Source organism: Micrasema longulum, unplaced genomic scaffold (assembly GCF_059751315.1).
Source record: "Micrasema longulum isolate JH-2025_06_02 unplaced genomic scaffold, ASM5975131v1 h1tg001343l, whole genome shotgun sequence".
In the NCBI taxonomy this organism is placed as follows: Eukaryota; Metazoa; Arthropoda; class Insecta; order Trichoptera; family Brachycentridae; genus Micrasema; species Micrasema longulum.
Genome location: NW_028278529.1, coordinates 243,536 through 271,331, shown reverse-complemented (window position 1 = coordinate 271,331; position 27,796 = coordinate 243,536). Strand labels below are relative to the sequence as shown.

The 27,796-nt window shown below is 31.8% G+C and overlaps 1 protein-coding gene and 1 long non-coding RNA gene across 3 annotated transcripts; one reads left to right on the top strand and one right to left on the bottom strand.

Moving 5' to 3' along the window:
- The first annotated feature begins 40 nt into the window (after window positions 1–40).
- On the top strand, window positions 41–16,443 carry nord (neuron derived neurotrophic factor nord). The gene is made up of 7 exons (XM_088235189.1): window positions 41–472; window positions 4,271–4,365; window positions 6,129–6,299; window positions 8,967–9,194; window positions 11,544–11,680; window positions 12,742–12,882; window positions 14,742–16,443. Exons 1-7 carry the CDS (start codon window positions 469–471, stop codon window positions 14,881–14,883), a joined length of 918 nt encoding a protein of 305 aa, XP_088091315.1. The 5' UTR covers window positions 41–468; the 3' UTR covers window positions 14,884–16,443.
- On the bottom strand, window positions 1,220–27,270 carry LOC148275794 (uncharacterized). 2 transcript variants are annotated; one of them, XR_015823937.1, is made up of 4 exons: window positions 27,137–27,270; window positions 26,318–26,369; window positions 8,912–9,390; window positions 4,306–4,350 (listed from the first exon to the last, which is right to left on the bottom strand). It is a non-coding gene; the product is annotated as an uncharacterized LOC148275794 (long non-coding RNA). The 2 variants fall into 2 exon arrangements; XR_015823938.1 differs by lacking the exons at window positions 8,912–9,390; window positions 26,318–26,369; window positions 27,137–27,270 and adding exons at window positions 1,220–1,432; window positions 8,847–8,906 and having other exon boundaries at window positions 4,255–4,350.
- Window positions 27,271–27,796: the final 526 nt, after the last annotated feature.

Here is a 27,796-nt window from a genome sequence, read left to right as displayed (position 1 = left end):
AATAAAGATGCAAAATGTTGATTTCAAATCGTATGCTATGCCTAAAATAAAGATTTCTCTCGCAAAGCTTTGAAAAAAAAAAAAACAAAATTGTGGGAGAAATAACGCGTTGAAAGAATAAAAAATCTAAATGCTAATAACTCGAAACTCGTTTTAGTTATTTAATGCATTCTGTCATTAAAGCCTCCATACGATCGATATACAACCATTCAACAAAAATATTAAATTCATATTTGTCTCAAAAAAATCCTAGAATAGAATATCTTATATGTTATTTTGTCAATAGCGTAAAATAAATAATAAACAAAAGCTTTGGACAGTCCCATAGATCCTCACGTGACAGAGTACTGCCTCGTAGTCAGCACCCGCCATAACTACACCTCCCTGTGTGGGGCCCGTGGCGACCGCGGGCGGGGGGCGCCGCCGGCGGGGGGCTCCAGGGCGGGTCACGGAAGAAACGTCAGCAGAATGGGCAAGTCTTACTTGATCAACAGATTTTTGGCTCTGTCCAAATAATTCTAGACAGGCTGGATTTCCTCCCTAGGGAGTTATAAACATGTAAACATGTAACACGTTCTACATGTTTTTGTAATTAACTAATTATTAATTTCTGTACGTTGTAATTAGCACTAGTGCTGTATTGTACATTTAAATAAATAAGGATATAAATGTTTGGTAATGTATGGTAAATCGATATGGAAAATAGTTTTGGGAAGGGAAAATGGAAGTCACGGCATGACAAGGGTTTTAACCTATCATTGGCTGGTTTAAGTGGCCACTTTACACACTGTGTAACATCTACATGTCCTCAAATATTCCATTACTTTTGTAAAGTAAAAGATCAGAAACCTTTATTGATATGGGTGAGATTCATCTGGCTGAATTAATTCATTTACAAGACAACGCCTGAAACCACTTTTCAATGTTTATACTTATTTTTACTCTAGTTAATTAAATCAACAGTATTTTAAATATGTTCAAATGCTTGTAGACATGCTGGATTTTCTCCCTAGGGAGTTATTAAGATCTAAATTTATGGCCGCTTAAACCAGCCAATGACAGGTCATAAGCCCTGTAAATGCTTAGACTTCCATATATAAGCAATAAATTTTGTTTTTACTTAAATATTGTATATTTTACTGATGAAAATAGCACAATCTAGCCTTTTTCAAGCTTTTTCTTTTAAGAAGTTTCTTCGGTTAAGTTTATCGTCATTGTTTAGATATCAAATCATACTCCCATCCACACCAGATGGTACATAGGGCACTGCATTGGCAGATCAAATGCAGCGTAATTCAATAATCTGTTGCATAAAGGCAAGATGATCAGCCTTACGCTTTGGTTCTAGTCCGGGAGCATGAAATATTGCAGTGTAAAACCACCTTTTTTTATCAGTATTTCACGACGCCTTTAGAAGAACCAAACCCGGGACCTGAAACATGAGGCAAACAAACAATAAGATGGGACTCATTTCCACTCCAATTCCTTATTTTTACCTGAAACCAGCCATTTGGTCGAAAACAATCGTCCAGGGTTCTGGTTCTATTTTACACACAGAAATATATTTTTCATCCGCCTGGAAATAAAAGAAAAGTTAAGATATGTGGGGTTATGTGTGCCCATGATTGATCTTAATAATTTCACCTGAAATATAGAGTCATGACTCAAAGAAGCAAGTCAGCGTTTTCTATTGAATTCAATTCATTTTATTCTGCGAAACTTGAGATCAACGTCCTGCAGAGCATCAACATTGTCCTTACCATGGAGATGTGAAGAATATATAAGAAAATATAAAGAAACTACAGCGCGCAGTCAACGCCCAGTTCAGTCCAGTAAAGTTTAGTCAGTTACCCAGTTCCAGCATGTAGTTCAAGTGCAGTCTCTTCAACCCATCATCGCCGCTACGCTCGCACTACACAACCAAGTGCCATATCTTATTCGCCATGTAATAAATACGCATTACACAGCAATCTCGTGTCTTCTGTTAATCTCTATCCGGGGTAGGAGCTTTACCAACCCTCAACAACCAAAATCCTACAGATATACGTATATTTATTTCATACGTTTACCAAGGCCCCGATTAAAATGACAAGATAACAGAGTTATCAACTAAAATCGAATTTTCTGTACAAAACTGTATATTTTTATGTTTTTTTTTTCGAATTGTATTTATTTACAAAATCTCGACTAAGAAACTTCAAATATTCACATTTTCATACGGAATATACGATTTTGGTCTATAAGCAATATAAAAGATGACTTAACTTTCTATTGCAATACAGCCCAGATCGTAGGAGTTATCTGTTTTAATAATCAGAATCCTGAATAATAAAGATTTTCGGACTTCATTTATAGCATCCTTTTTATTATAAAATAAAATATGACATAAATAATAAATATTCTAAGGTCGAAGTTATCCAAAATAAAGCAATAAAATTGTGTTGCCTTGATTGTTTTTATTTGTTTTCATTTCGTTATTTCGCATCTCATTAGTAAATTTATCGTTAGAGGTGTTGTTATTTTGTTTTGTTTTTTACAGGAATTTTAACAGAGACGAAGGAATACCATTTTTGTAATAATACATTTTATGACATCGACATAGATTGGCATATTTAAAAATGATAAACTTTTAACGTTTTGAAATACGTTTAATTATTTTAATAAAATTTATTATATTTCACAAAAAATTGAATGAACAACCTTCATTAAAATACATAAATATTATCAAGTTATAATAATAATTATGTTTACAGGTCATTACAATATTACCTAAGGGGCTATTCGATTTTATGAAATCAGTAATAGTCCTTTTATTTTTATTTTTTAAAAGGTATCAATATCAATATTACTTTCTAGATAATTATATAATCTAAAATTTGAAATAAAACGTTTTCCCGATTTTATTGTACCTGAGATGATACGTTTAAGTATAACATATTACAATCGAAGATTGGAAGATAAAATGTGTTGTACGATTTTAACCGCTGACTGGGAACATTCAAAGGTGCAGTCTCTAAACAAAATATTGAATCAATAAAACAATTATTTATATTATACAGTTCTGTGTCAAAAATCGGCGTTTATTACAGTAAATAATACAAGTATACATTTGTTAGCAAAATAATGGGAAAGGTATCAATGTAGTACAATAAAATTAGGAAAATTGATTTATACGAAAACATATTAGACTCTCAATCCTCACTAGGTACCTGTTTTGAGATATACCGAATTTTTTTTTTTTTAGTATGATCCAGCATTATACTAAAGTTTTAAAAATTAGTCTTATTATAATCTAAATACAGTAGAGATTTAAAAACCAAAGAATATACATATCTGATATAAAAAAAACTAATATTTCAACAACAAACCATCACGCTGTTTCCCCGTAAGGGTAGGAAGAGAGGATAGAACGCCACAACACTTTATCTTCGCATACAGATCTCGCTTCCTACATTCATACATCTTCTCGTGCACGCGCGTCGATTATTCCGACTTTTGACATGTCCATGTTCAAGTGTTTGTTGGATTTGGTCATGCCATGTCTTTCTCGGTCTTCCTCTATTTCTGTATCCATCAACATTCGCATTGTAAATATTCTTAGCCGTTATTTCGCTGTCCATTCGTTCTACATGTCCAAACCAGCGCAGAGCTCCTTTCTTGATTTTGTCGATAGTGCGTGTCTAAGCTTTACATAATGTACGGATCTCAACATTTGTGCATCTATCGTACATAGTTTTACCACACATTCGCCTGTGAAATATGACAATTTGACAATTTCAAAATATGACAATTTGTCAAAATTTATAGAACTATAAAATTAAAACTGGCAATGTGAATATAAAAAATAACTCCGAAAAGGTGTAACCTTAAAAAATAATGAGATATAGTGAAATTTGGCAAAGCATTTTTTTTAAATACGAAACATTGACAAAAAATAATTTATCACACACAAGCTCTTATTGTTTGCTCTCTGCTGGCTCCTTTTAATTTTTAAAAGCCTCTCTTTTGTACAAATTTTGAATTTCTATTCAGCTACACGCAATATTTCTTAATTTTAAAGACACATCAAGTTTACAATCTGTCTCCCCACTTCCAACCTATCGACACCAAAATGTTCAAGGCCCTGACGCTGATCATAAGACTGAAGAATTACGTCTAACGTTTTTACTGATTTGAACTTACCTTTCCCACAATCACCGTACTTTCTCGATACATCGGATCATATCCCTAGCAATCTAGAGCGACAATACTGACCCGTTTGTGCATGCAGGAAGCGGCGGGGAACCAGGAAGCGCGGGGGACATCTTGATATCGTGCGTGGGAGCCAGAACACACCATACCGTGGATAATCTGGAACATGGAAAGGTGAGTTTTTGCGGGCGACATCCATCTACACTGAGCCGCGCCGCGAACCCGGCACTTACATAGCTGCTTCTTAAAAAATACACATTCATAATGTTACAAAAAGATGATTCTAGTAAACAGAGACGGGTTGTGGTTCCGTGTTAGTGGCGTAGACTCCTGATCAGGAGGTCTAAGATTTGAACCGCATCCTACCATGATTTGTTTCCCATTTTACATTAATACGACCTTCTCAAAATTCGAAATCTTTGGGAGAATCATTAGAATATATTTCGCAGCTTTTTGTTGTAGATTCAAGAGTTACTGAAATATTGTTTTTAAATTCCGATTTCTTGACAATCGTTTTTTCTTGCTCTATTTACATCAAAATACATTCATAGAGTCTTTATTCAATAAAATATACACATTGTTACAATATCAATACATTTTAAAGAAAACAAAGTATTAAATTATATTTTGTCCCAAAAAAACTAGTCAATAATAGTTTGTCATCGGGTGCTCAGATATTAATTTCAATTAATAATCAAATAAAAAGAGTAAAGATAAAATACTGTATACGTATAAAATAATAAACATAAAAAATACTTTAAAGAAATAAATATTTTTTTAAGTAAGAAAATAGAGTAAAATGGTACAATTAAAATCAAAGAATGGCAATTTACTTGAATATATTTTAAATATAAGAAAAAAATTAAACACATGAATAAATAGTGTGTGTTCATAAATGTAATCCAAAAAAGATATAAAATAAAACAAAATAAATCGAAAATTTCAATTCATATCTACAGAAAAAATAAAAATAATAAGAATAATTAAAAGTACCCATTAAAATTAAGATCTCAAAATGTAAATAAAATAAGAAAGAAATAAAAGAAAATGTTAACCTAAGAAAATAACAAAAATGTATTCAAAGAGAGATAAAACAAATGTTTTAAATAAATAATAAATCAATATAGGAACGTTCTGTCTACTAACCACTTACGTAATAAAAACATAATTTTATTTTTACTATGACAATGAAAAAAGTATGAAATATATTAGCACACACACCTTAACTTAAAATAAAAAAATCTTATTTTATCTTTATTACAAAAAACAATAGATATTATTTATATATTTATTTTATTAACTTAAAAGGCAAAATTTCCTTTTACAAAACTTATCATACGAACATATAAAAAATAATAAAATATAAAAAATAGTACGTACATCCAGCTAAAGTTTTTCACAAATATAATCACATACATTGAACATGTTACACAATAAAGAAAAAAAATTCAAATAAGAAAAAAGGGGCACTGTTAAAAGTTTGGGGATGAAGAATAAAAGCGGAGGAGTGGAAAAGAGGGATTTTTATAATATATACATAGTTGACCAATTCGAAATTTAATTCCGATAATTACATAAACATATTGAATGGTACATAAACTAGTTATCCACTGACAAATATTTCATTTTATAGTGTTTAAAATAAAAAAAATTAAGTCACAAAATTTAGTATTAAAAATATCTAAATGGGGATAAAGTAAGTTCAATTTAGAACAGTTACGATAGGTTAATGAGTTTTATTATATTTTTGGGCAACTTTTTTATGTAATCCTTAATAAAATACCTGTAAAAGAAAATCAATATTTTTCTTGACATTTTAAATTCAATTAAATATTCTTGGAATGACAAAAGAAAATCTGTCATAACGGTTTTTATTTAACGTCTTAAATTTTTTGCTTTTAATTTTTGCTCTATGATTTTCGTTTTTTTCTTTTTAGGTGTACTATTTCAATCTTTTCGCTGTGAATAAACAAACAAACCTGACGTTCCCTTACGGCTCCGCTGTGCTTCAGTATGACCAGAGGATAAAACAGTCGAAACTGAAAGATGGAAAGCCTGAAAGCGTTAACCTGAAAAAGCTCGACGGGAAAGCTGTCTTCAGATTCAAGGTAACAAACCAAACGTACATTTTAATTTTGATTTCCTTTGAACTTTAAATTATGGAATGTGAAATATGTTTATTATGTTTAACGATGGTCAGCAAAAAATAATTAGAAATCCAACGCTTTTCTTATTTGTTTTCGGACACTGCAGATTCTCTACCCTTCTGCTATTTATATGATTTTGCTCTAAAAAAAACATTGCGTTAATGCAGTTTGTGGTTTACAAGATACTGAATAACTTCAATTAGGTTTAATTTACGGATTTCCGTTGTTTTCTTTTTAAAACTGCACAATTTGTCCTTGTTTTTTTTCATGTGATTTTTTATTTAACGTAATTCTAAAAGTAATGGGAATTCGGAATCTTCGGAGAGGATTTCAAAGCAAATGTTCATTTATTTATATTCATGTTGTGCTAAAAGTGCTATATTCGTATATATTTTATATTAGCACAGCACCAATGAATTTCAGTGCTACGAGGAATTGTATATCAAAAATATTTTCTTACACGTGGCGAAAATTCTTCTTCTTCTTCTTCTCTTAGTGCCCTGTCAGGTATCCCCAACGTTGGCAATCACTCTGGCGAAAATCTCTCAGTCCTGTGCTGCCCGGAAAATCTACTTCTCGGTCCTAAAGCCAGTCCAGTCTCGTATATTAGTGCGGGACATCTATCTTCTTCCAGCCCCTCGGTGACCCTCAATCTTGCCCTTCAAAATTAAATGAAGCTAATGGTACCCTTTTCCACGCATGATATGCCCCAGATACGAAATTTTACCAACTTTTATGGCGGTTAAGAGTTTTCTGTTCTTTCTACCTCGATGTAAGACTTCTGAGTTCATTAGCAGGTCTGTCCAAGATATCTTAAGCATTTTGCGATGCAACTACATCCCAAAATTCTCCAGCTTGTTCATAGAGTTCACCTTCAGAGTCGAAGTCACACAGCCTCACAACAGTATAGACCACACATAACACTTTTCTAATCGTTGCCTTATATTAAAGCTTAGATTATCATTGCAGAAGAGGGATTTCATTTTGTCAAAAGCAGCTCTTGCTACCTCAATCCTGCATTTAATTTCGTTATCTGGGTCGAGGGTCTCTGTTAGAATGCTGTCGAGGTACTTAAACTTGTCCAACTTTTCAATGTCACCACCCTTTAATTTGAGAGAAAATACGGAGTAATCAAGTCGGCCAAATGTTATCCACTTTGTTTTACCAACATTAATTGTTAAAGCCAGTTGTTCGCCAAATACATCCACACTATTTTACAGCTCCTGAAGATCGGTAATGGTATCCGCCAGAAAAACAGTGTCGTCGGCGTACCTGATATTGTTGATAACAACTCAATTGATCTTCAGGCCTCTTTCATTTTTGATCAGCGCTTTCTTAAAAGCATAGTCAGAATACAAGTTGATAAGCAAGGGGGACAGGATACAACCTTGTCGCACTCCCCGCTGAATGGTTATTGCATCTGATATTTCGTTTCCGCGTCTGATTTCAGCTGTTTGGTACCAGTATCAGTTTCGGATAAACATTTGATCTTTGGTGTCTTTATTACACTCTCTCAACATTTTCATTAAATCATAATGTTTCACCCTGTCAAATGCCTTTAATTTATCTATGAAACGTGCAAAAATCTCTTTTCTCTGATCACTAGTTTAGATAACTTAGTTTCTACAAAATGTAGAAAAAACTATTAAAAAAAATAATCAACCGCATTGATAGATTTCCGGCTAGTCAATCCACCAATCAGGACTACTCACCGAAGAGAACTACTGACGTCATGCGCGGAGTAATGAAATAATTTCAAAACTTAAAAAATCGTAGCGATGATGAGTTTATTAACAAATAAAAAAATATATAAACCGCTAAACTTCCTCATTACGTATACGACACAATATATAATACGATGTTCTAAACAGGACAACAAGATGAAATGGAATTGGTACAGATTAGGTGGTACAAAAATGAAACAGTTATTTTAAAAGTGTTATTCTTCGGAAACAAATGTTACTGTAAAGAAAAACTAGCCATTTGGGTTTGGCCACGGGTTTTTAGCCCGTATTCGTTACAGGCAACAGTTTTTTTTTAAGAAAAGGTTTCAACGTTGCTTTACCAGTTTTTTTTACTGCGCTGCTCTTTAAACTGTTATTTTAAAACTTTTTCACGAAACGGTTTGAATTGTGAAATGGAAACTGTTACCGCTACTCCTTTTAAATAGCCGAAACGCCCATCACGTACATATGATTTTATTTGGGTTAGTGTTGTTATTGTTTTATGAGTTTGGAGTGTGATTTGTGGAAAATAGTATATAAAGTTATGTGTATGGAATGTTCTGTGACTAGATGTCACTAGATTTGTGAGGTAGCATCGTCAGTCAGCGTTCTAAACGAGTATGTCATTATGATAAGCTTTCCTTACACACCATTTGAAGGAACAAATAAAAAAAAAACATAATGCCCCATTACATTCAATAAAATAAAAAAAATACAGTTTCTTAGTACTGCCTCGTGGGTCACTAAGTCAGTGACATCACTTGGAAAAAAAGTAAGTTATTACCTAAAAATCAATCCGTGGGTCAGTGTCTGGCTATCACTGGTCTAGTAGGTGACGGAGTAACTTACACTTCACAGATATGGAATTAGAATCTTTCGTTAGTCGTTATTTTTCCACTCGTAGGCTGGCAAACAGGCGTCCGACACGCTGGTGGTGTCCGTCATGCCGTGCGGCGGCGCGGTGGACGTGGAGGTAGCGGCGGCGGCGGGCGGCGCGCGGCGCGTGCTGCGGCGGCGGCGCGTGTACTCGTACGGCCGCCTGCACGTGCCCGCCGTGCGGCGCGGCCAGCGCTACGTCATTACCGTGCTGGCGGCCAATAGGGAAGAGCTGCGTCGAACGGACGCCGTGCAGGTAAGGAACCAATTTACTAGATTTTGTCTTTTCAATAAAACAGATGTATTAGTGTTCTTAAACGTCCCGACTATTCTCTAACGAACACCTTTTAATGTTCCATCACGTAAACTCAGAAATAATACAATTCTGTTTCTGTCATCATAGAACTATTTGTGGTTTCCAGTCAGCTAGACTTGTTGACGAAAATCTGGATCTGAAATATTTTGGTTGTAAATTAAATAACTTTACAAATTAATAAAATAAAATAAAAAAACATTTAATTCATTCCTTACATCTATAATCAACCATGATCCCATAATGTTTACCCGTTGTATATATTTGTCTTCGCTATTTATTTTCATGTTTCTGTATAATGCGATCGTTTCGTTTTGATATATGTTTAAAATGGACTTTGCATATATATTTAAATAAAATAAAATTAAAATAAAAACCCAAATATTCCAATTCAGAGACGATTTTCTGAATTTCAAAAAAAACTTGTTTTAGAAAAATTAGAGCGGTTTAGTGAAAAGAGAAACTTTTTCTTGGCAATATATCCTATGGGAAACATATTATAATTTAATTTGTTCTCATAAGCTAAAGACACGAGTAAAACATCATACAGATAAAACTGCTTTACCATATTTTTCATTCTTACTGTTCTACAACATTATCACTGTTCATAATAAACGTTGATTAAAACAAAACATTTTATATAATTTTGTTTGGGATTCTGTAGCCTTTTCGACCATCAAGTACGTCAAAAAAACATTTCGTTTTGCCAAGATAGGGGTCTATACCCATCGGGGGCGAATCGTCTTTATAAGCGATTATGCACAGCTTACCATTATATTTGACTTTCGACAATAATGTTTTATAATAACCATGTTTATGGGAAAATAAATAAAATAATTGTTACAAAAATATATCTGTAAAGTGCGCTTAGCATCTAGCCCGTTCCCAGAGAACGATGAAACTAGCCGATTACCTCAGCTTATTCCCCCATACAAAAAAATACAATATATTTTACGTCTTTAACCTAGTCACGGTTTTCTAGAACTAAAACAAGCTTTCAGATTACAAATATCATTTGAAGTTTCTCTATTTGGAAACTAGTATTTCGAACATTATTTCCGAAGGACTATTTTCCTATAATAGGATACCGTTGACATAATTATGTATCACATTGGACATGTGGCGTTTGCAGTGGCCGTTTTTGGCATTATTATTGATCAAAAGAAATCGGCCAGCGCTCAGGATGACATTTAAATCATAATTGAAATATCTTCTGAATGTCATGTGATATTTTTCAAGATTTTTTTCTACAGGTATTGTATAAAAATAGTGTAGAAAAAAGCGTCGTGTATCGCGTAGTTAATAATAATTACTGTTTTAGTTGACCGTGAAAATTCACGGAAAGAAAAAATAGTCATTTACTTACATTACTTACATAGTATGTACTTATATTTAGGTACAAATTAATGATCATTTTTCGTAGATTACTTATAAAAAAATCACGACTTGCCACTGATACCCATTCACCTCTCTTTTTTAACTCTTCGTTCACAGTGGTGCCGCTTGATTGCATCGATCCATTTAAATTACATTTGATATGTCACTATCTGAATTTTTTATTTTCACTGAGAGCAAATCCAATCACAAGACTCTTTGTTTGAAAAACAGTGTTTTGCATGAAATTTCTTTGAAAAACCTCGCGGACGTAAAGATTGATCATATTAGTTACTTAATGTATAATTAATGTTAGTAAATATTTGTATTAAACCACTTGCCGACTTTTAATGTCTACTGGTTTGGAGACGTACCCGTCTCTTCGTCAGGACACCCACTACACCAACATGCAAATACTAAAATACATTTTCACCTTTACCATCACCGTGGCATACAAAGTATTTACGAAAAAATTAAATTACATGCAGAGTTGAAGGGGATGCAAACACCACCATGTCCGAATATGCACTAAAATTAAGTTTATAATATTCAGCGATATGTTTATTGGGATAAAGATAAGAAAAGAGCGGAGCTAAGAGGTTAAACGTTACACGATTGGTTAGTTTTTAAATCAAAAGGCGGGCTGTATTTATGTAATTTTTTCGTAAAAACTTTGTTTACAACGGTGATGGTAAAGATAAAAGTGTATTTTAGTATTTGCATGTTGGTGTAGTCAATGTCCTGATCAAGAAGCGGGTACGTCTCCAAACTGGTAGACATTAAAAGTCTGTAAGTGGTTAAATACAAATAATTACTAACAATAATTGAAATATTTGACCACAAAGTTAATGCTTTGAACATAAATAATGTATAATTATTAGTTTTCGTGATTTGAATGGATAATTCTTGGCGTTCAAGGTACTGGCGACTACGAAGAAAAAATTACCTCTGCCAGAACTACCGAACCAAACAGAAGTCAGAGAGTTCGATTCCTTGAGGACGTGTGACTCCGTTACAGTTGGTTGGCTCCCTTCACCTGATCCAACTGCAATAAGGTTTTATGTCATTTATGTATTTTTATACTCCGGGCAAAGACTTGATTATTTTATGATGCAAAATAACAGTCAATGGAGAGTTTTCACATGTTTGATCGCAATAAGTGTGTTTTAAATATTTTACCGCTGTGAATCGTGGTCGGCCTCGTGGTGTAGTGGTCAGTGCGATAAGCTTCCATGAAAGAGGTCTCGGGTTCGATTCCCGACATTATTGACATGAAATATTAATTTTGAAATTTGTTTTTAAACTAGAATATTCCATGGTCCCTGGACTGGTACCTGAAGCGTAAGACTGATCATCTTACCTTCATGAATCAAAAATGATCAAGATCCACTGCGAATGGTGTACCAATGCGGTGCCCTATGCACTATTAGGTGCGAAAAGGGAATGATGATGAACCGTGGTTGTAGAAGATTGGACCGCAACGCTTAAATATCGAGATACATGCAAACATGTCAAAACCGAGAAAGGAAATATGTCGGGCGAATAGACGTCATAAGTATGGCTAAAAATATTTACTATGCGAATTTTGATGGATGCAGAAATCGAGAAAGTCCGAGAAAGACATTACATGACCAAATCCAACAAATATTTGAAGATGGACATGTCAAAAGTCGGTATAATCGGCGCGCATGTATTAGAAGATGTATGATTGTAGAAGAACCGTGGGCTGTATTAGAAATAGTGATATGGCATTCTATTCTCTGGGTGATGGTTTTTCTGTTGTTTTGTGAATTAAAAAATTGATTTAATCGGGTTGTGGTCCTGTGGCTAGTGACTCACGGACCAAAGATCCGTGGTTCGAATCCCACTCTACCCCAACTCGATTTCCATTTTCTAATAGTGAGTTATTTACAACTCGTTAAAAAGGCCCTCAAAATGAAATATTTGGGTAAACCATGAGAACTCAAATATTGTATTTTTTTAAAAATAATAATAATAAACGTAAATATCCGATTTAAAATTGACAAATATCTCTAACAGAGATAGAGAATCTCTCAGAGGGAATGTAAAACTTTCTTGTAGGTCTCATTTCAATACACAAAATGTTCGCGTACAGGTATTGCGTGGTAGCTCGCGAGACGCGGCGGAGGGAGGCGGAGACGCGCGCCCCCGACCAATGCGCCCTGGAGACGCGCCTGAGGAAGAGCACCGACTACCACCTCATCCACTGCAAGGACCGGGTCACCCCTAACGACAGGTATTATTGTACGACATAATAAATTGCATAAAAATATAATAAAACGTCCGAATTGCCATTTTACCAGAAAAACGTATCCACTATAACTACAAAACTATTCCAAAAGGCTACTCACATATATTTAACACTTGTCATTTTACAATTCATCTAGCCACGTTTAGCCGCTGTGTATAAATTGGCGAAAATTTTAGATATTTTAGAGAGAGGTTAGGTTAGATTTATTCAATAACCTAATGATATTATACCTTTTTATTTTTGCTATTATTTAATTATGTCCATTTTCCATTATGTTGCATCCGACTCATGAACAGAACCTTTGGCCTCATAGAGTTTGGGGTACTTTATTATTATATTTTTTTGTAACATGTATGTATTCGTATGAATAAGTTTTTTCTTTTTTTGAATATATATTTAACCTTAATTTCTCCTTTTATTCGCACTTGGACAAATAACAAGTTCCTATAGAAGAAGATTTTTTTTGTTATCACCACTTTTTTATTTAAACTAAAAAAATGAGGCAATTTTTTACATGACAAATAATATAGAAAAATAGTAATGCGAGAGACTGCTGCGAGATATTGCATATATTTATAAACTATTAAGCGTGTTGTCCAGATGTTAATTGAAATATAAATATGTATGTATATGTAATAATATTTCATTTTTATTTTTGCTATTATTTCATTATGTACGTGCTTCCACTTTCCATTATGTTGTATCCCAACTCAAAACAGGGCCCATAGCCTCATAGAGTTTGGGATACGTCATTATTTTTTTAGTAATATATATGTGTTTGTATAAATAAATGAACAAAAATATTAATATGAATGAATACTTTCATGTGGCGAATGCTTGTTTAGCTGAAATGCAATATTATGACAATCCGGCTGCGACACATACATAAAAACTTCAAGTGAGCCACAATTAGGTTTTTAATTTTAAAAAAACTTAGTGGGTATTATAGAGGTACTTTTAAAAATCTCTTTGGCCAACAAAGCTCCCTTGAGGTGATTTTCACAAAAATGGCGCTATATAAATTTTCCCAACATATGAAACCAAAATTATTTTTTAAAAGCTATCAGTTGATTATATTTAGGACCGTCGAATTGTTTTGAATCCGCCCCAATCACAAGAACGCAAATAATTTTGTTTTTAAATATATTTTAAAAATACATTTTTGCAGCCATCTTAAAATATCATATCAATTTTAACTTGGGTAAGCAGATACGGATTTGGTATAAAAATAATCATATTGTACCTTTATACAAACTAAACAAAAATAACATTTAAAGTATTGACATTTCTTTTATTTTTCAAAAATATTTCAAAATTCTTATTGATGGTCTATTTCGAAGATTCTTAGTTAAAAATAAATATGCTATTTTTAGAAATCAATATTTTTTTCATACACAATCAATAGATTTTAATTTTTCATCGTCCTTTTAGTTGGTCATTCCAAATAAAAATTTTGTGTCTCTATTGTTATAGAGGTGCGAAAAAAAACCTTATGCCATAAACATCTACTTCGTGTCCCATATTGGTACTGAGAATATTATTTTCTTATATATCCTTGATATCCTAATAAATCAGCATAATTCAAAACATTATTACAAGGTACTTTCTATATTATGAGGATTTTTTAGTTTGCTATCACGATACTAATACCATCTGTGAATAATTTTCCCAACTAACACGTTATATTTCGTGGTAAAAAGGATTTCATTACAGGCTGGTAGAGTTAGTAACAAAACTCACACCTTTATAATACTTTCAGAAGCTTTGCTCCGAGGCGCGAACCATTTTAGATTTCAATATTTTTCATGGCGCAGCTAATTTTTCTGAAAACTTTTTTGTTTCAGGAAACAACTAATGATGCAGCGGATTTCCGGTTTGAAACCCGGAAAGAGGTATGTGGTGCAAGTTACAGTCAAGAAAAGTGGAGGAAAAACTCTCTCGTATGATCTACTCACGGTACACACGAAAAGCAGTAATTGTAAATAAATTCGGCATAAATTATATCAACCCATTATTTTCACTGGCATCTGGCATGCGCGTCTTTAAAGGTAAAAAGCCACGATAAAGAAATAACAAGAGACTAAAATATATTATGCAGTAGGTAAAAAAAAGTACGTAAAACATGCCTCTCATTAATTACACACGTAATATATTTTTCTACAATCCATGGTTGTAAAACTAAACTACCTGTTGAGTTTTTTTTTTCATCATCATTCCCAATCGCAGCGTATCTTGATCATTTTTTGTTTTATGAAGGAAAAATGATCAGTCTTACACTTCAGGTGCCAGTCCAGGAACTGTGAAATATTGTACTGTAAAAACACATTTTTAAATAAACGTTTCATATTAACCATGTCGGGAATCGAATCTGAGACCTCTTGCATAGTAGGCACACGCGCTGACCACTAAACCACGAAACCGACATTTTTACTTTTTTTAAATAAAAAAAAAAAAACAATAATCAAGATATACGGGAAAATGAAAGTTAATAAACTTTCAAAGAAAGTTAACCTTTTTTGTTATTTTTATTAGATGTTAAGCAGCTTGTGTTTGTCCAATCAAAAATAAAAAAATGTTAGCTTATTTTTAAATAAAGGTACATTTAGAAGTATTTACAGTATATGAATATTATCTTCTGTTTATCCACTCAATAATAATAATTTATTTGTTCTGTGTCGTGTTACATCACCGTACCGTGTTGAGTTTAAGTGCAGTCCCGTGTAGTATTTCATAATTTAAAAACAAATAAGAAAATCGTACTGTACAGTCATAATCATTCGATTGTATGTTTCTAGCCAAATATTTTAAGTAAGTTATAAAATACGTTTTCTATAATAGCATTTTCATTACGGTGAAAATAAATTCGATCATTTTAAATTTTACAGATAGTCCAGAAATGTCGACGCATTTATGTATTTATTTTCTAAATGTTTCCGGTGAAAGATACCTAAATAAGAGTATTTATTATACAAATTGTTTTTTTTTTTAAATATAATTTGTTGAATAATGCTTAGTAATAAACAAACTATGCATTTGTAAATATAAGATATTATTTAAGATAGCAGCATCAAATACATTATTGTTTCATTTTACTTTTAAAAACATATTCCTATTGTTGTGTATATTTATAGAAACTTAATGAATTTGTTCTTTATAATGATTATTTTTTTATAATGCTGAGTAGAAAAAGATAAGAGTAGGCATATTAGTTAAATTAAACATATTTATACAAATTCAGTGTGATTTTTAATACACCGTTAACTTCAAACATATAAAATTTTGAATTATTTTCCGTATTAATCAAATAATCATTTGAATTATTTTGCACTTAAAAATAGTACTTCAAATATTTGAAAATATCGACCATAAAAATTAAATGACTTTTAATATTGGTAAATTCAAATAAATTCTTATGTCAAATTTCAATGAAGGTATTTTAAACATACATAAAGTTTATTTTTACCTAAAATAATCATTACAATTTTATCACTCCAATTTTCACTTCTAAAGTGCTAAATCCATTTTTGTCAATTCAAACACAGTTTTTTTTTTTTAAACTATAAATATGATCAAAATGGTGATACGCTATCCACATAAAAATGCCTCTCTTGTAAAGATTTTTTTGATTCAACATGCCAAACTAATTATCAAAACTTTATCCAATCAAATAGAGCACCTGACCGATAGAATTTCCTTGGTTCAAATCCTTAAACAAGGCGATATTATTTAAGTCTTTTTTTTGTTGTTAAATAAAATTGCTATATTCGTTTTACGTGATAACGGTTACGTTTGCTAACCGTCACAGATAATAGAATTTTATTACAACCAATTTTTCTGATTTTTTATATGGCGAACGCATGTACGGATGCGGTTCCTTTCTAAGCTTTCTTTTCGTGAATGAATTGGGAACCGAGCAACTGCGTTCGTATAAAGCGATTTTTAAAAAGGGGGTACCTTGAGTGTAAGTGCTTCAAATTACTTTTATTTATGCAGATTTAGTGTCTCTAGACATCGCGTCAACCTTTAGTTGAAATTTACAGAGCCCCTTTTGTTTCTTTTACTTATATTGTTACTCATATATAACTATATTTTAACCAAATTCCGATGTAAAAATGTCAAACGGATAGCACCACATTTTTGTAGTCAGATCGATTCAGCTCGAATAGTTCAGGAATCAAGAGTTCAATTAAAATCCTAAATTGATTATTGCACATTATAGAAAAAGGCAATGAATGAATTGTATCTACAGACAAATAAACTTATCAAGAAACTGTCATGTGCTGTCTTTTGAGAACTTTCTGACGTTGAGGTTATGGCTTTGAACTGGAACATCAATTACTGGACATGATGTCAAATCCAACCCGATGACCCGTGACTTCAAATGGAAGACTCAAGAGCATCGAAGTAGCGGGCCAAAATATCATTTTTCCGGACTATGTTTTCTACGCGTAGCCATGTTTTTTATTGACACCAGATTTTGGTCCAATTAGTAAATTTTAATATTTAAACCAGTATTAGTTCATTTACTAATTTAAATGGACTAAATTTATAATTTAGAATATTTGTAACCAACAATAGTTTATTTACCATTTTAAATACATTAAATGAATAATGTAGAATGTTTGTAATAAATTATAGTTGATTTAAAATATTTGAATGGATTCTAGAATCAAGTAGAGACACAAACCATAAAGAGGATGTTTTCATTTAAAATGTAAACTTCGAGCCTAGGGATTCCTATCATGCTTTAGCGTTGTAGCCTAGCCGCTGTCAATTAGTTTTGTGAATGGAAGATCTCAGTTTTGACAATGCATTTTTCGGACAAACGCGTCCTATTTTTAAATCAAAAAATATTTATCGATCCTCCACGAGCTTGCCGTTGCAATATATAAGATATTTTATATTTAAAGTAATGCAATATATTTTTATTTATATTATATGACTTTTTCTCACATATTTTCATAATAACATATAATCATTTTTACTGATACATGGATTCATAAAATTGAATAAATAAGATTTTATTTTTACAAACTCAGAAGTAAACTTTGTTATTTTATTAACTGTAAATGTATGTAAAGATGTATATTTTTACGGTTTTAACCTTATCTTTAATAAAGAAATACGAGTATATTGGAATCTGATTTGTGTTTTTCTTAACCCTGGCAATAACAATCATTAGCCATGTTCATTTTTTATTCCCAGCTTAGCCTAGATTTTCATATTCCCTCTCACCTAGTTTTTACCATCTCCATGAAAATTTCTCCATGAAAATTTATCTATGAAAAATAGTTTAGTAATATGCTATTGCTGACTATAGCAGTCATTATTGAACCATTTTTATTTTTACACATGTTTTATGAACTCGTCGGAAAGCGAACCCGAGGACTTATTCATGGTTTACCGGCGCGTCAACTACAGCACCACGAAGCAAAACACAAAAAAAGTACTGGAGGTCTCCGTGGTGTAATGGCTAAAACATTTTGAGTCACGCGCGGAAGGTTCCGAGTCCGATTCCCGGTGAGAATACAAAAATTAAAATGTGAAGGCAGTTATTTGCAAAAGTCGTATATTCAGACATGACACTTTTTAGTATTTATCAACTTTATGCTGATTACTTTTTTTCAATTGATCATACGAAAAAACACAGTGTCTTAATTGTTTCTAAAGCATAAAATCTGTATGTGTCATATCTATGACACATACAGATTTATATGTCAGATAGATATGAGTATAGATATACTGAGCTTCTGCTAATAAATCTGTGTTATTGCTCAAAAACTATTATATCGTTTAATGTACTGAAATATTGTTTTACTTGATGTCAGTAAATTTGTATTTATTATTTGACTGCTTGCCGACTTTTATGTCTACCGGTTTCGAGATGTACTTGTCTCTCCAACAGGACACTCACTACACCAGCATGCTAACATTAAAATACATTTTCACCTTTCCCGTCACCGTAGTATACATAGTATTTACGAAAAAATATATAAATTACATGCAGAGTTAAAGGAGATGCAAACATCACCGTGTCTGAACATGCACTAAATTATTATTTGAATGTAAATTAACTCCTGGATCTTTATTAAAATCGCGGTTTGTATTTATAAGATGATTGCCAAACTCTAATCTCATGTGTTAAACAATGTTTGAGTATGTCCAAATGCTTGCAGACTGGCTGGATTTCCTCCCTAGGGAGTTATTCACATTAAAATTTATTTCAACAGAGAGGGAAAACATTTTTGAGGAAGGAATATGAAAGTCTAGGCTTATGACAGGGCTTATGACCTGTCATTGGCTGGTAAAAGTAGCCACTTTACACACAGTGTAATATTCACCATTTTGCCCATGTTTGATCATCCACATTTCCTCAATTCTTTCATCTGTTAACTTTTGTGAAGTAGAAGAGATGAAACCTTTATCACGTTGGTGAGATTCATCCTGCTGAACCAAATCACCTACTAGGCAACGCCTGAAAACAATTTCCCAATTTCCAGACATGACACTTTTTTCCTTCCATATTTCCTTCTCAAAAGTGTTTTCCCTCTCTGTTGAAATAAATTTAAATCTCATGTGTTCTTTATTACAAATATTAAAGGAAAGTGACGTTCTCCCTGAGTTGTTCAATGTATAATTTTTATCTTTACAATTACTTGGTAATTTTCCAATATTATTTTTAGTATAAAAGGGAGGTTAAATATTTTTTGGCAAAATTTAATTTTTTATAAGTGGTTAAATGCTATTATTTGCTAACATAAATTAAAATGTTTGACCACAAAGTTAATGCTATGAATAAAAAAAAATATTTTTTTACTGCTTATTGCTATATATCGAGGTTTGAAATTTCTGGTAAAACTAATGTTTTCATATTTAACTCATTTTGTGATTTTTGTCAAAAAGCTGCCTTTTATCTTATGACGGTGCAAAATAAGTTGTAAAAAATATAATTACAATAATTACACCGTCTTTTGTTCTTATTTTATCAGATAGTAACATAGTAATGTTTGCTGAAATATTCAAGGCAATTAGTTCGTTTACACGAAAAATGACCTCGAAAAAAATTACTAATAATATTTAGTTATCGATACTAACGTACAATTTTATTTCCGCAATTGAAAATGAAAACTAATAGTAATAAAAAGCCCAGGTTCAATGCCTGGCCGTGAAAGATATCGCGAAATGTGCACACAAAACTCTAATGTTCACTCCCCCATACGTTAAGTTTGGCACATGGCACAGTACGGCATTGGTAGTATGCTAATCAACATCAGTCAATACTCGACTAGAGGTTGTGTTGTCTGCATCACGTTACCTTCCTTTGATATGGTTCTATTCACATTTATGGATGAAAAAATAAAGCTGTTCAAAATTTGTACGAACGTATTTGTAAAAATCAAACTAACGCGATTTGCCACAAATAAAAATTAGTCAATACAATTAAACCACAATATTTTGACAAAAAAAATATAAGAATGATATGGCAAGTGGAAAGTAAGCTGAACGAGTTAATTTAAAAAAAAAACTGAAACAGCAATTTTCAAATGCTGATGTTTTTTTTTATTCGGTAATATAGTCTATACATTTATTAATTGCATTAATAACGCATGTTTTTTTCAAAGAAATATTTACGTTTTTATGATTTACCCAAATGTTTCAATTTTAGAGATTATTTTTAACAATTTGTAAATAACTTAATATTAAAAAATGGGAATCAAGTTATGGCAAAGTGGAGTACGACCTTCGGATCTCTGATCCGAGAGTCCGAGACCACAATCTAATATACGAATATTTTTTTAATTTATTTATTTAATCAAATGCACAATACACCACAACTACCCATTACACTTTACACTTTACTCAATGATTATTATTTTTAAAAACATGTTGTTTAAAAGTTCATATTATATTAAAATGGTACAATAATTATTCCATAGAAACTATAGCTGACAAAGACAACCCGTGACACTTAAATGAAATTAAACAGTAACAATGTAAAGAAATTAAATATCTACAAACATATGTATTTATAAAGAAATCACTAATATAAATTATGATACAAAGTTAGAGAGGAAGAGGTAAAAACTGGTAATCCCAGCATAAAACAGTTGCATAATTCACTTCTCTTGGTAGGCTGTTCAACAGACCAATCATCCCCTGTGCAGGCATAATCAACGGTAAATTTGTCCTGCATTCAGGAAAAAGAAATGATCTGTTTTGCCTAACTCTTAAACAGTTGCTCGGAACATATAATTTTATGCCCTCCAGAGTGTTGGGAGCATAAATTATCCCGCTCAAAAGTTTAAAGGCCAGTATAAGCAATGCAATGCTCTTTCTGTCCGCAAACTTGCGATACCACGCTTGGTATGATTATCTAAAAGGAACAATGATGGATACTGTAATATATAGTGTCCACACTCTCTTATGTACAGGTAAGAAAGAATCTTCTTGTTTAATATTTCCATCATTAGTAAGTAATTTTAGATATATTATTATGTGATTAAAATAAAATAAAATAAAGGTTTAAAACAAAATAACAGAAATTATGCAAGAATTGAAATAAATACATTTTTTTTTAAAATATAAAATTTTGCTGGTAAATATATTATTTTTTGTTATAAAGAATAAAAAAATAGTTTATAATTGACCCGGGTTGTGGTAACTGGGTAGTATCGTATAAGTCGGAAGTTCTAATCCCGTCTAACACAACGTGATTCTTCTTTTTATGCATAATTGTTTCAAAGTAGTTAAAGTTAAGTTTTAAAAAGTTAATTTAATTTAATACTTACGGTAAATCATTAGAACGCAAATATAAATAAATATTGTCATTTTTTTAGATATCTTTAAATTTAAATAGAAGCACAACTACATTAAATTTACCATGTGTATGTTGCATATTGTAAAAAATGTAACAATTACTAATAAACAACTTCTAGGACACGAGTATTAAGAGAAGAAGAAAGTTAATGTTTTACGTACATTACTAATATCATGTATCTTAGATATGTTTTTTTTTTGTTTGTGCCTGGGTGTTTAATACTTTTAATACAAAATATGTGTTTATGTATTATTACGTTTCTGTTTGTGTTTGTGTTGCTGAATTATTTCTGTCAAAATTATTGGTTAGTTAGAACTATTGCAATATAAGGTCAGTGATGGGTCGTTGATTCCATCTGATGACAGTACTTTACTGACTAGTGACAGTGGCGACTGACAACTCACTTTACTTGGAACTCTCCAGGATCGAGGCAACTGCAAACTGCAACCTAGAACCAATTCACCTTAACAAATGGACATAAAATTTCAAAACGAAATAACGTAAAAATTATCGTTAAACTGTTATTACTACAAAGGTATTTTTTATAATTAGAATTTATTCATTGATTCTTGAAAACCCGTTTGTAAATTCATAAAATTTCTGCCAACATATTTTTTTATTATTTTGTGCGTATTTTTATGGTGATCAATATTCTATTCATTTATTTACTCCAATAAAAATATTAAAATATTAGGTTATGTAGACCGACTTACATTTCAGTTGTACAAAAGTAAAACTTGAAAATATATCAATCCCTGATATACAAATTAACATTTAATCATTGCAAACCTCAACTTTGCCCCAAACAGCATGAATTTGTTCCTAATAGGTTGATAGTAATAGATTTGTAAGCACTCTGACATTTCATGAACACATAGAGACAATCAGTGGTGATGCATTGAAGATGTTAGGATTTGTTCTGCGTACTGCCAGGGTTTTCGAAAATACCCGCGTACTGAGAACTCTTTACAACTCCTTGGTGCGAAGTAGACTCGAGAGTGGCTCGATGATTTGGGGGCCACATGAACTGAAGTACTCTCTTATGATAGAGAAAATCCAAAAGAAGTTTCTGAGATATCTCTACATGAGAGAGTGCGGGTATTATCCTTGGCTCTACCCGACCGAGTTTCTCCAGGGTATGCTTGGCTACAACAGTTTAGAGACTAGAAGGAATGTGTATTTGACCACACATTTTTATCGATTGTTGCGCGGTATGATCGATAATTCTGAAATTATGATGAGCATTGGTTTGTATGTTCCTGATAATTACCTAAGACAGCGTCAGCATAGATTGTTTCATATTCCAATATTCGGGACCAACCTGCCTATGGTTATGCCTGTTGGAAGGGCTACCGCTATGCTGAACAACATCGCTCTGGATATTGATCTGTTCCATGTATCCGAAGGGGTTTTCCGGAGCAGGATTCTTCGACTACTTAGACATGAGTCTCTTTCGTGTATTTTTTTTTCTTTTTTATAATATGTACGTATTGAATATATTTTTGTAATGTATATGTTATATTTAAAATAAATAAATTGAATTGAGAAAATTGAATTGAATTGAAATAAACTCTAATTTATTAGACTTGAATTTTTATGTTGTAATGGAGAAATTCCGGGAGGCGAAGTACCCCCCTGAACTTTTCCATCCACCGATCAGATGAGCCGAGCAAAGCATGAGACCATTGAAACCTTCTACCAAAGCAAATCTTCTCCATCCCACCTGCCCTATGCATCACACGAATCCTCGAATAAAACGAATTTTCCAATTCAACATTTGTTGATTATAATAGTCTTAAAATATAAACTCTGATTAAGACAAAAGATATGGTAAAGAAATAAGAAAATTGGAAAGCTAATGCGTTCTCTACTAAGATGATACTCGGTAGGGACAATATGACAATGTACAAAAATCTATTATCTCAACATGAAGTGCAACAAAACCAGTAGATTTTATAAATATTTAAAGTACGAAAACGTATTATTTCAACACAAAATGCAACAAAACCAGTATGTCATGAATAATTTATTTGATAACATAAAATTTATTAGAATCTATTATTATTATTATGTTTACATATTTAAACAAAAATGAAAGAAAACTCAAAATAAAGTGAATAGAAAATCCAAGTCAAGATCTATATATTATGATGGTGTAGAATATCTTACGATTAATTAAGTATACAACAAACTTATAATCTAGTAACAAAGAGTCAAACGAGATTTAATTGAACTATAACGTACTGCTGTCCCTTTTACTATATTTATATACAGGTGTTCAGCAGAACGTTGAACATACGAAAATGGTGAGTAGGTGGGGTCATCTGCTACCTTATTAACCCCCTAAGATTTGACCTAGGCCCCAATTATATATGTTTTTTTTATTTAATTTTGGAATTTCGTAACTCTATTACCTTTAGCTATTTTAACTTTTTTTTTAATGAGCAGATCTGTTTTTTTTTGTTATTATAAGAATTTTAATGGTTGGCAGGTCATTTAAAAAATAATATTTGAAAAAGAAGAAAAATTTTTTTTTTTATGTAATAACTATAAGTTATAACTAGAAACAACGTTATGGACCCTAAAACATAACAAAATAGTTTAAAAGAAAATAAAACTCAACTTCGCGTTGCATTAAAAAAAAAACTAAAAGTAATGGAAGATTTTTGATTTTTTAAAAACATTTCTTGAGTTTGAGCTATTTAACGGAATGTAGTTTGCTTTGATATCTTTTTCGAAACCAGAGTTACTCGTTGTTATTTACCTAGCCGGACCATTTCGACGAAATTCTACTTATGTGGAAAGATAAATGTTTTGCGAAATTTATCAATGCAAAGATAAAAATAATTAAACGATCAATTCAAATCTGGTATTTTTTATTAAAAAACATCAGTTACATAGTAAATAAACTTTGTTTTTTCAAGCTCTGCATCGGTTCCTTAAATCGACTGTTGTTGTTCACGGTAGCATCTCCTGTGTCATCTTCTCGGACGCAGCATCAATACGCCTTATCAATTCTTCACGACTGTAAACTTCAGTGATGTAAACCAAATCCTTGGCACTTCCCCAAACGTAAAAGTCGATAGGAGTAAGGTCTGGCGATCGCGGGGGCCAGGGAGTAAATATTATAAATTAATAATAAAAAATAAATATTTGATGTTTAAAACCTAAAATTCCTAGGCTGTAATGTTTTTGTAAGCATTCAATTCAACTTCCAAGCTTGCTGTTTTGGCAGCTACAAAACACGTCATTTTGCACAGTTCACCTAGCAAAGTGATTGTAACGGGTGTCAGTTTAGAAATTTGGTCCTTGTTGAACTTTGTTTGCGAGGTCGTGGATAATTTTGTTTATAGCCGCTACATCATCCTCAGCTTTGGTTATAAAATTTGGGATATATTTGAAAACCATTTGAGAGTTAAATATATTCTCAGATTTTTACAACGATAATATATATATATTTTTAATTTAACCACTTGTTAAGCTCCTTCAAACTGTCAGCAGAATTTGCTCCAATGAGAGAAAACTGACTACACTTTTTTCAGCCAATTGGAGAAAAGTGACCTCTCTAATAATCAATGTGAGATGGGCCAATCATAAACAAGTAACAGCTCTCACCCGGTTTTAATTTAGATAAATATTTTAGGTAAAATTTATAAAAGTTTAAAGACTCACTGTGGACTTCTTTTGGCTGTAGCTCAAATTTTAGCACTAAAAAACAGTAGAGCGTCGCTAAAAATATTTGTACTAGCATTTTAGTACTTCTCAAGACGTCATAAGAGCAAATATATCATTGATTTGGTGGAGTAGTAAACTACGGCTGACTATTGAACTACGTATATAGTAGTAAGCTGCGCATAATCGCATACATGGACGATTCGCCCCTGTTTTGTGGTAACCTGAGGTTAGGAAATGATCGCCTGATAATCACTATCTCGTTTCATCTTATTATGATTAAAGGTGTGTCTTGCTTAGTGATGATCTAACTAGGTTAGATCATTCGATCTAACAGGGTACTCGATATTTTGACATTTTCGAAGATCCTGATTAACAAAATATTTAATAAAATATTATCTAATACTAATTATGTGATCTATTTTTTTTTCTTGTGTGTTGAGATTAACTTGAAGATTACAAATCATGGTAATATGTATAGTAGTTGCCGAGATATCAATTAATTAAGTGTAATTTGCAACGCCGATTATACCGCAGGAACGAGAGGGTTACTACACGGCAATTCATACTATACTCTCATTAGTATTCTGTAAATGTTAGGATAAGCTATTGGCTTCATAAAAATGCATGCACACATAATATATTAGACGACACTAAACATCTACATATTTTAACAGAAACAGAGAAAAATAAAAATTCAAGTTTTATATTTTTATAAAACTACTTTTGTGGGATTTGCGTGTTAGTGTAAGTAGTGTCCTGGCGAAGACACAGATACATATTATAATAATCTATATTATGATAATCCGGTAGACAGAAAAGCCGGTAAGTGGCTACAAACATTTATTGAAATACCAATTTTAATGGTGGTCCACTGCAATATTTCACTGTCTCTGACTGGCACCCAAAGCGTAAGACTGATCATCTTACCTTAATGTAACAGGTGGCCAAAATAAGCTGCATGTGGTACCAATGCAGTGCTCTACGAAAAGAGAAAATATTTCAGTTTATTATTAATATTTAAAGCATTAACTTTGTGGTCCAACATTTTACAAAATGTCATTAATTAAATGTTACTTATTATAGGTAAGCGGTTATACACAAATATTCTTCATCATTTTTTTATTAAACATACAATACTATGTTCATAACTTTCAACCAGGGCTTTATTATGTTAATTGAAGCACTTACTTTACGGAACATTATTATTCAATAGATTTAAAAAAAATACCTTTTTTGCATAACAGGTACAAAAAAATAACAAAATTATTTCAATTTAATTTGTTTAGATGTCTCCATATTATTTATTATGTGTTTTCAATTAAAATAATAATGTTTTAAGGAGAATAAACAATACTAAAAAAAATAATCGAGAAACAAAATTGTTTACTTAATTTAAAAAAACAGGGAAAAATAGCAAAATTAAATTGTTATCAAAATATGCTAAATACCCAATCATAATTTCTTTTCGAATTTCGTTCTGAAATTTAAGAGAATAGTTAATGTTTTAGCCACAAAACTACTTACAAAAAAAAAACCGATTGCATATCGGTTTTTTTTACTTACAAAAAAAAACCGATTGCATATCGGTTATATGGAATGATTTTTTTGCACAAAAACACGTTTTTTCAAAAATATATATGTTTACGTCTATAATTGGTAAATTTCATGAACTTTATGAAATAAACGACCTTTTAAAAAAATGGTTTATGAAACCATAAAAAGTAATTAAGTTTATTAAACACTAACCTCTACTGTTTTTATATTTCACACTGAAATCGCAACTTTGATCACCTCATCACACACGGATGAATTTATAGCAACTAAATTTGAACGTTTACGTACTGTGTATACATTCATTGAGAGTAGAAATAACTATCGACTGCGTGATTATTGTCACAAGATGGCGGATGGAATGGCAATGTTTTTTCAAATTCCATGTGGAAGTCACGCCATTGGTGGGTTGATGAAAGTAATATAAAAAAAAAAATCGACGATAAGTAGGTATCCGTGACATTGAGAGCCAATTCAAAACCAAGTTTTATTACTATTTGTTCAATAAATATTTGCAGTGCTTTACCAATGCATAATATCATATTCACAATAATACGAAAATGAATACTTAACCTAGTGGCATTGCCTTACAAACACAAATCGTGCGGGCGGACGAGGTGAGTGCATTTGTTGCGTATACCTACGTACATAATGTAGATTCAACTTTTAACAATGAAATCCAGACTACTATTACATATAAGTATACACTATTCCTAGGAAGTGATTCCTCAAAAATCTATATGATTTACATAACGGCATTGAAGTATCGTTTGATTGAGGTTTTACGTCAATTTCCTTGAATAAATTACATTCAATAATGCATACTCAGAAATATTGACTCGGATATTGACATTT

Coding starts and splice junctions, on each gene's coding strand:
- nord (XM_088235189.1), top strand. Junction 11,681..12,741: donor CCTGATCCAACTGCAATAAG/GTTTTATGTCAT, acceptor GTTCGCGTACAG/GTATTGCGTGGTAGCTCGCG. Junction 12,883..14,741: donor CGGGTCACCCCTAACGACAG/GTATTATTGTAC, acceptor TTTTTGTTTCAG/GAAACAACTAATGATGCAGC.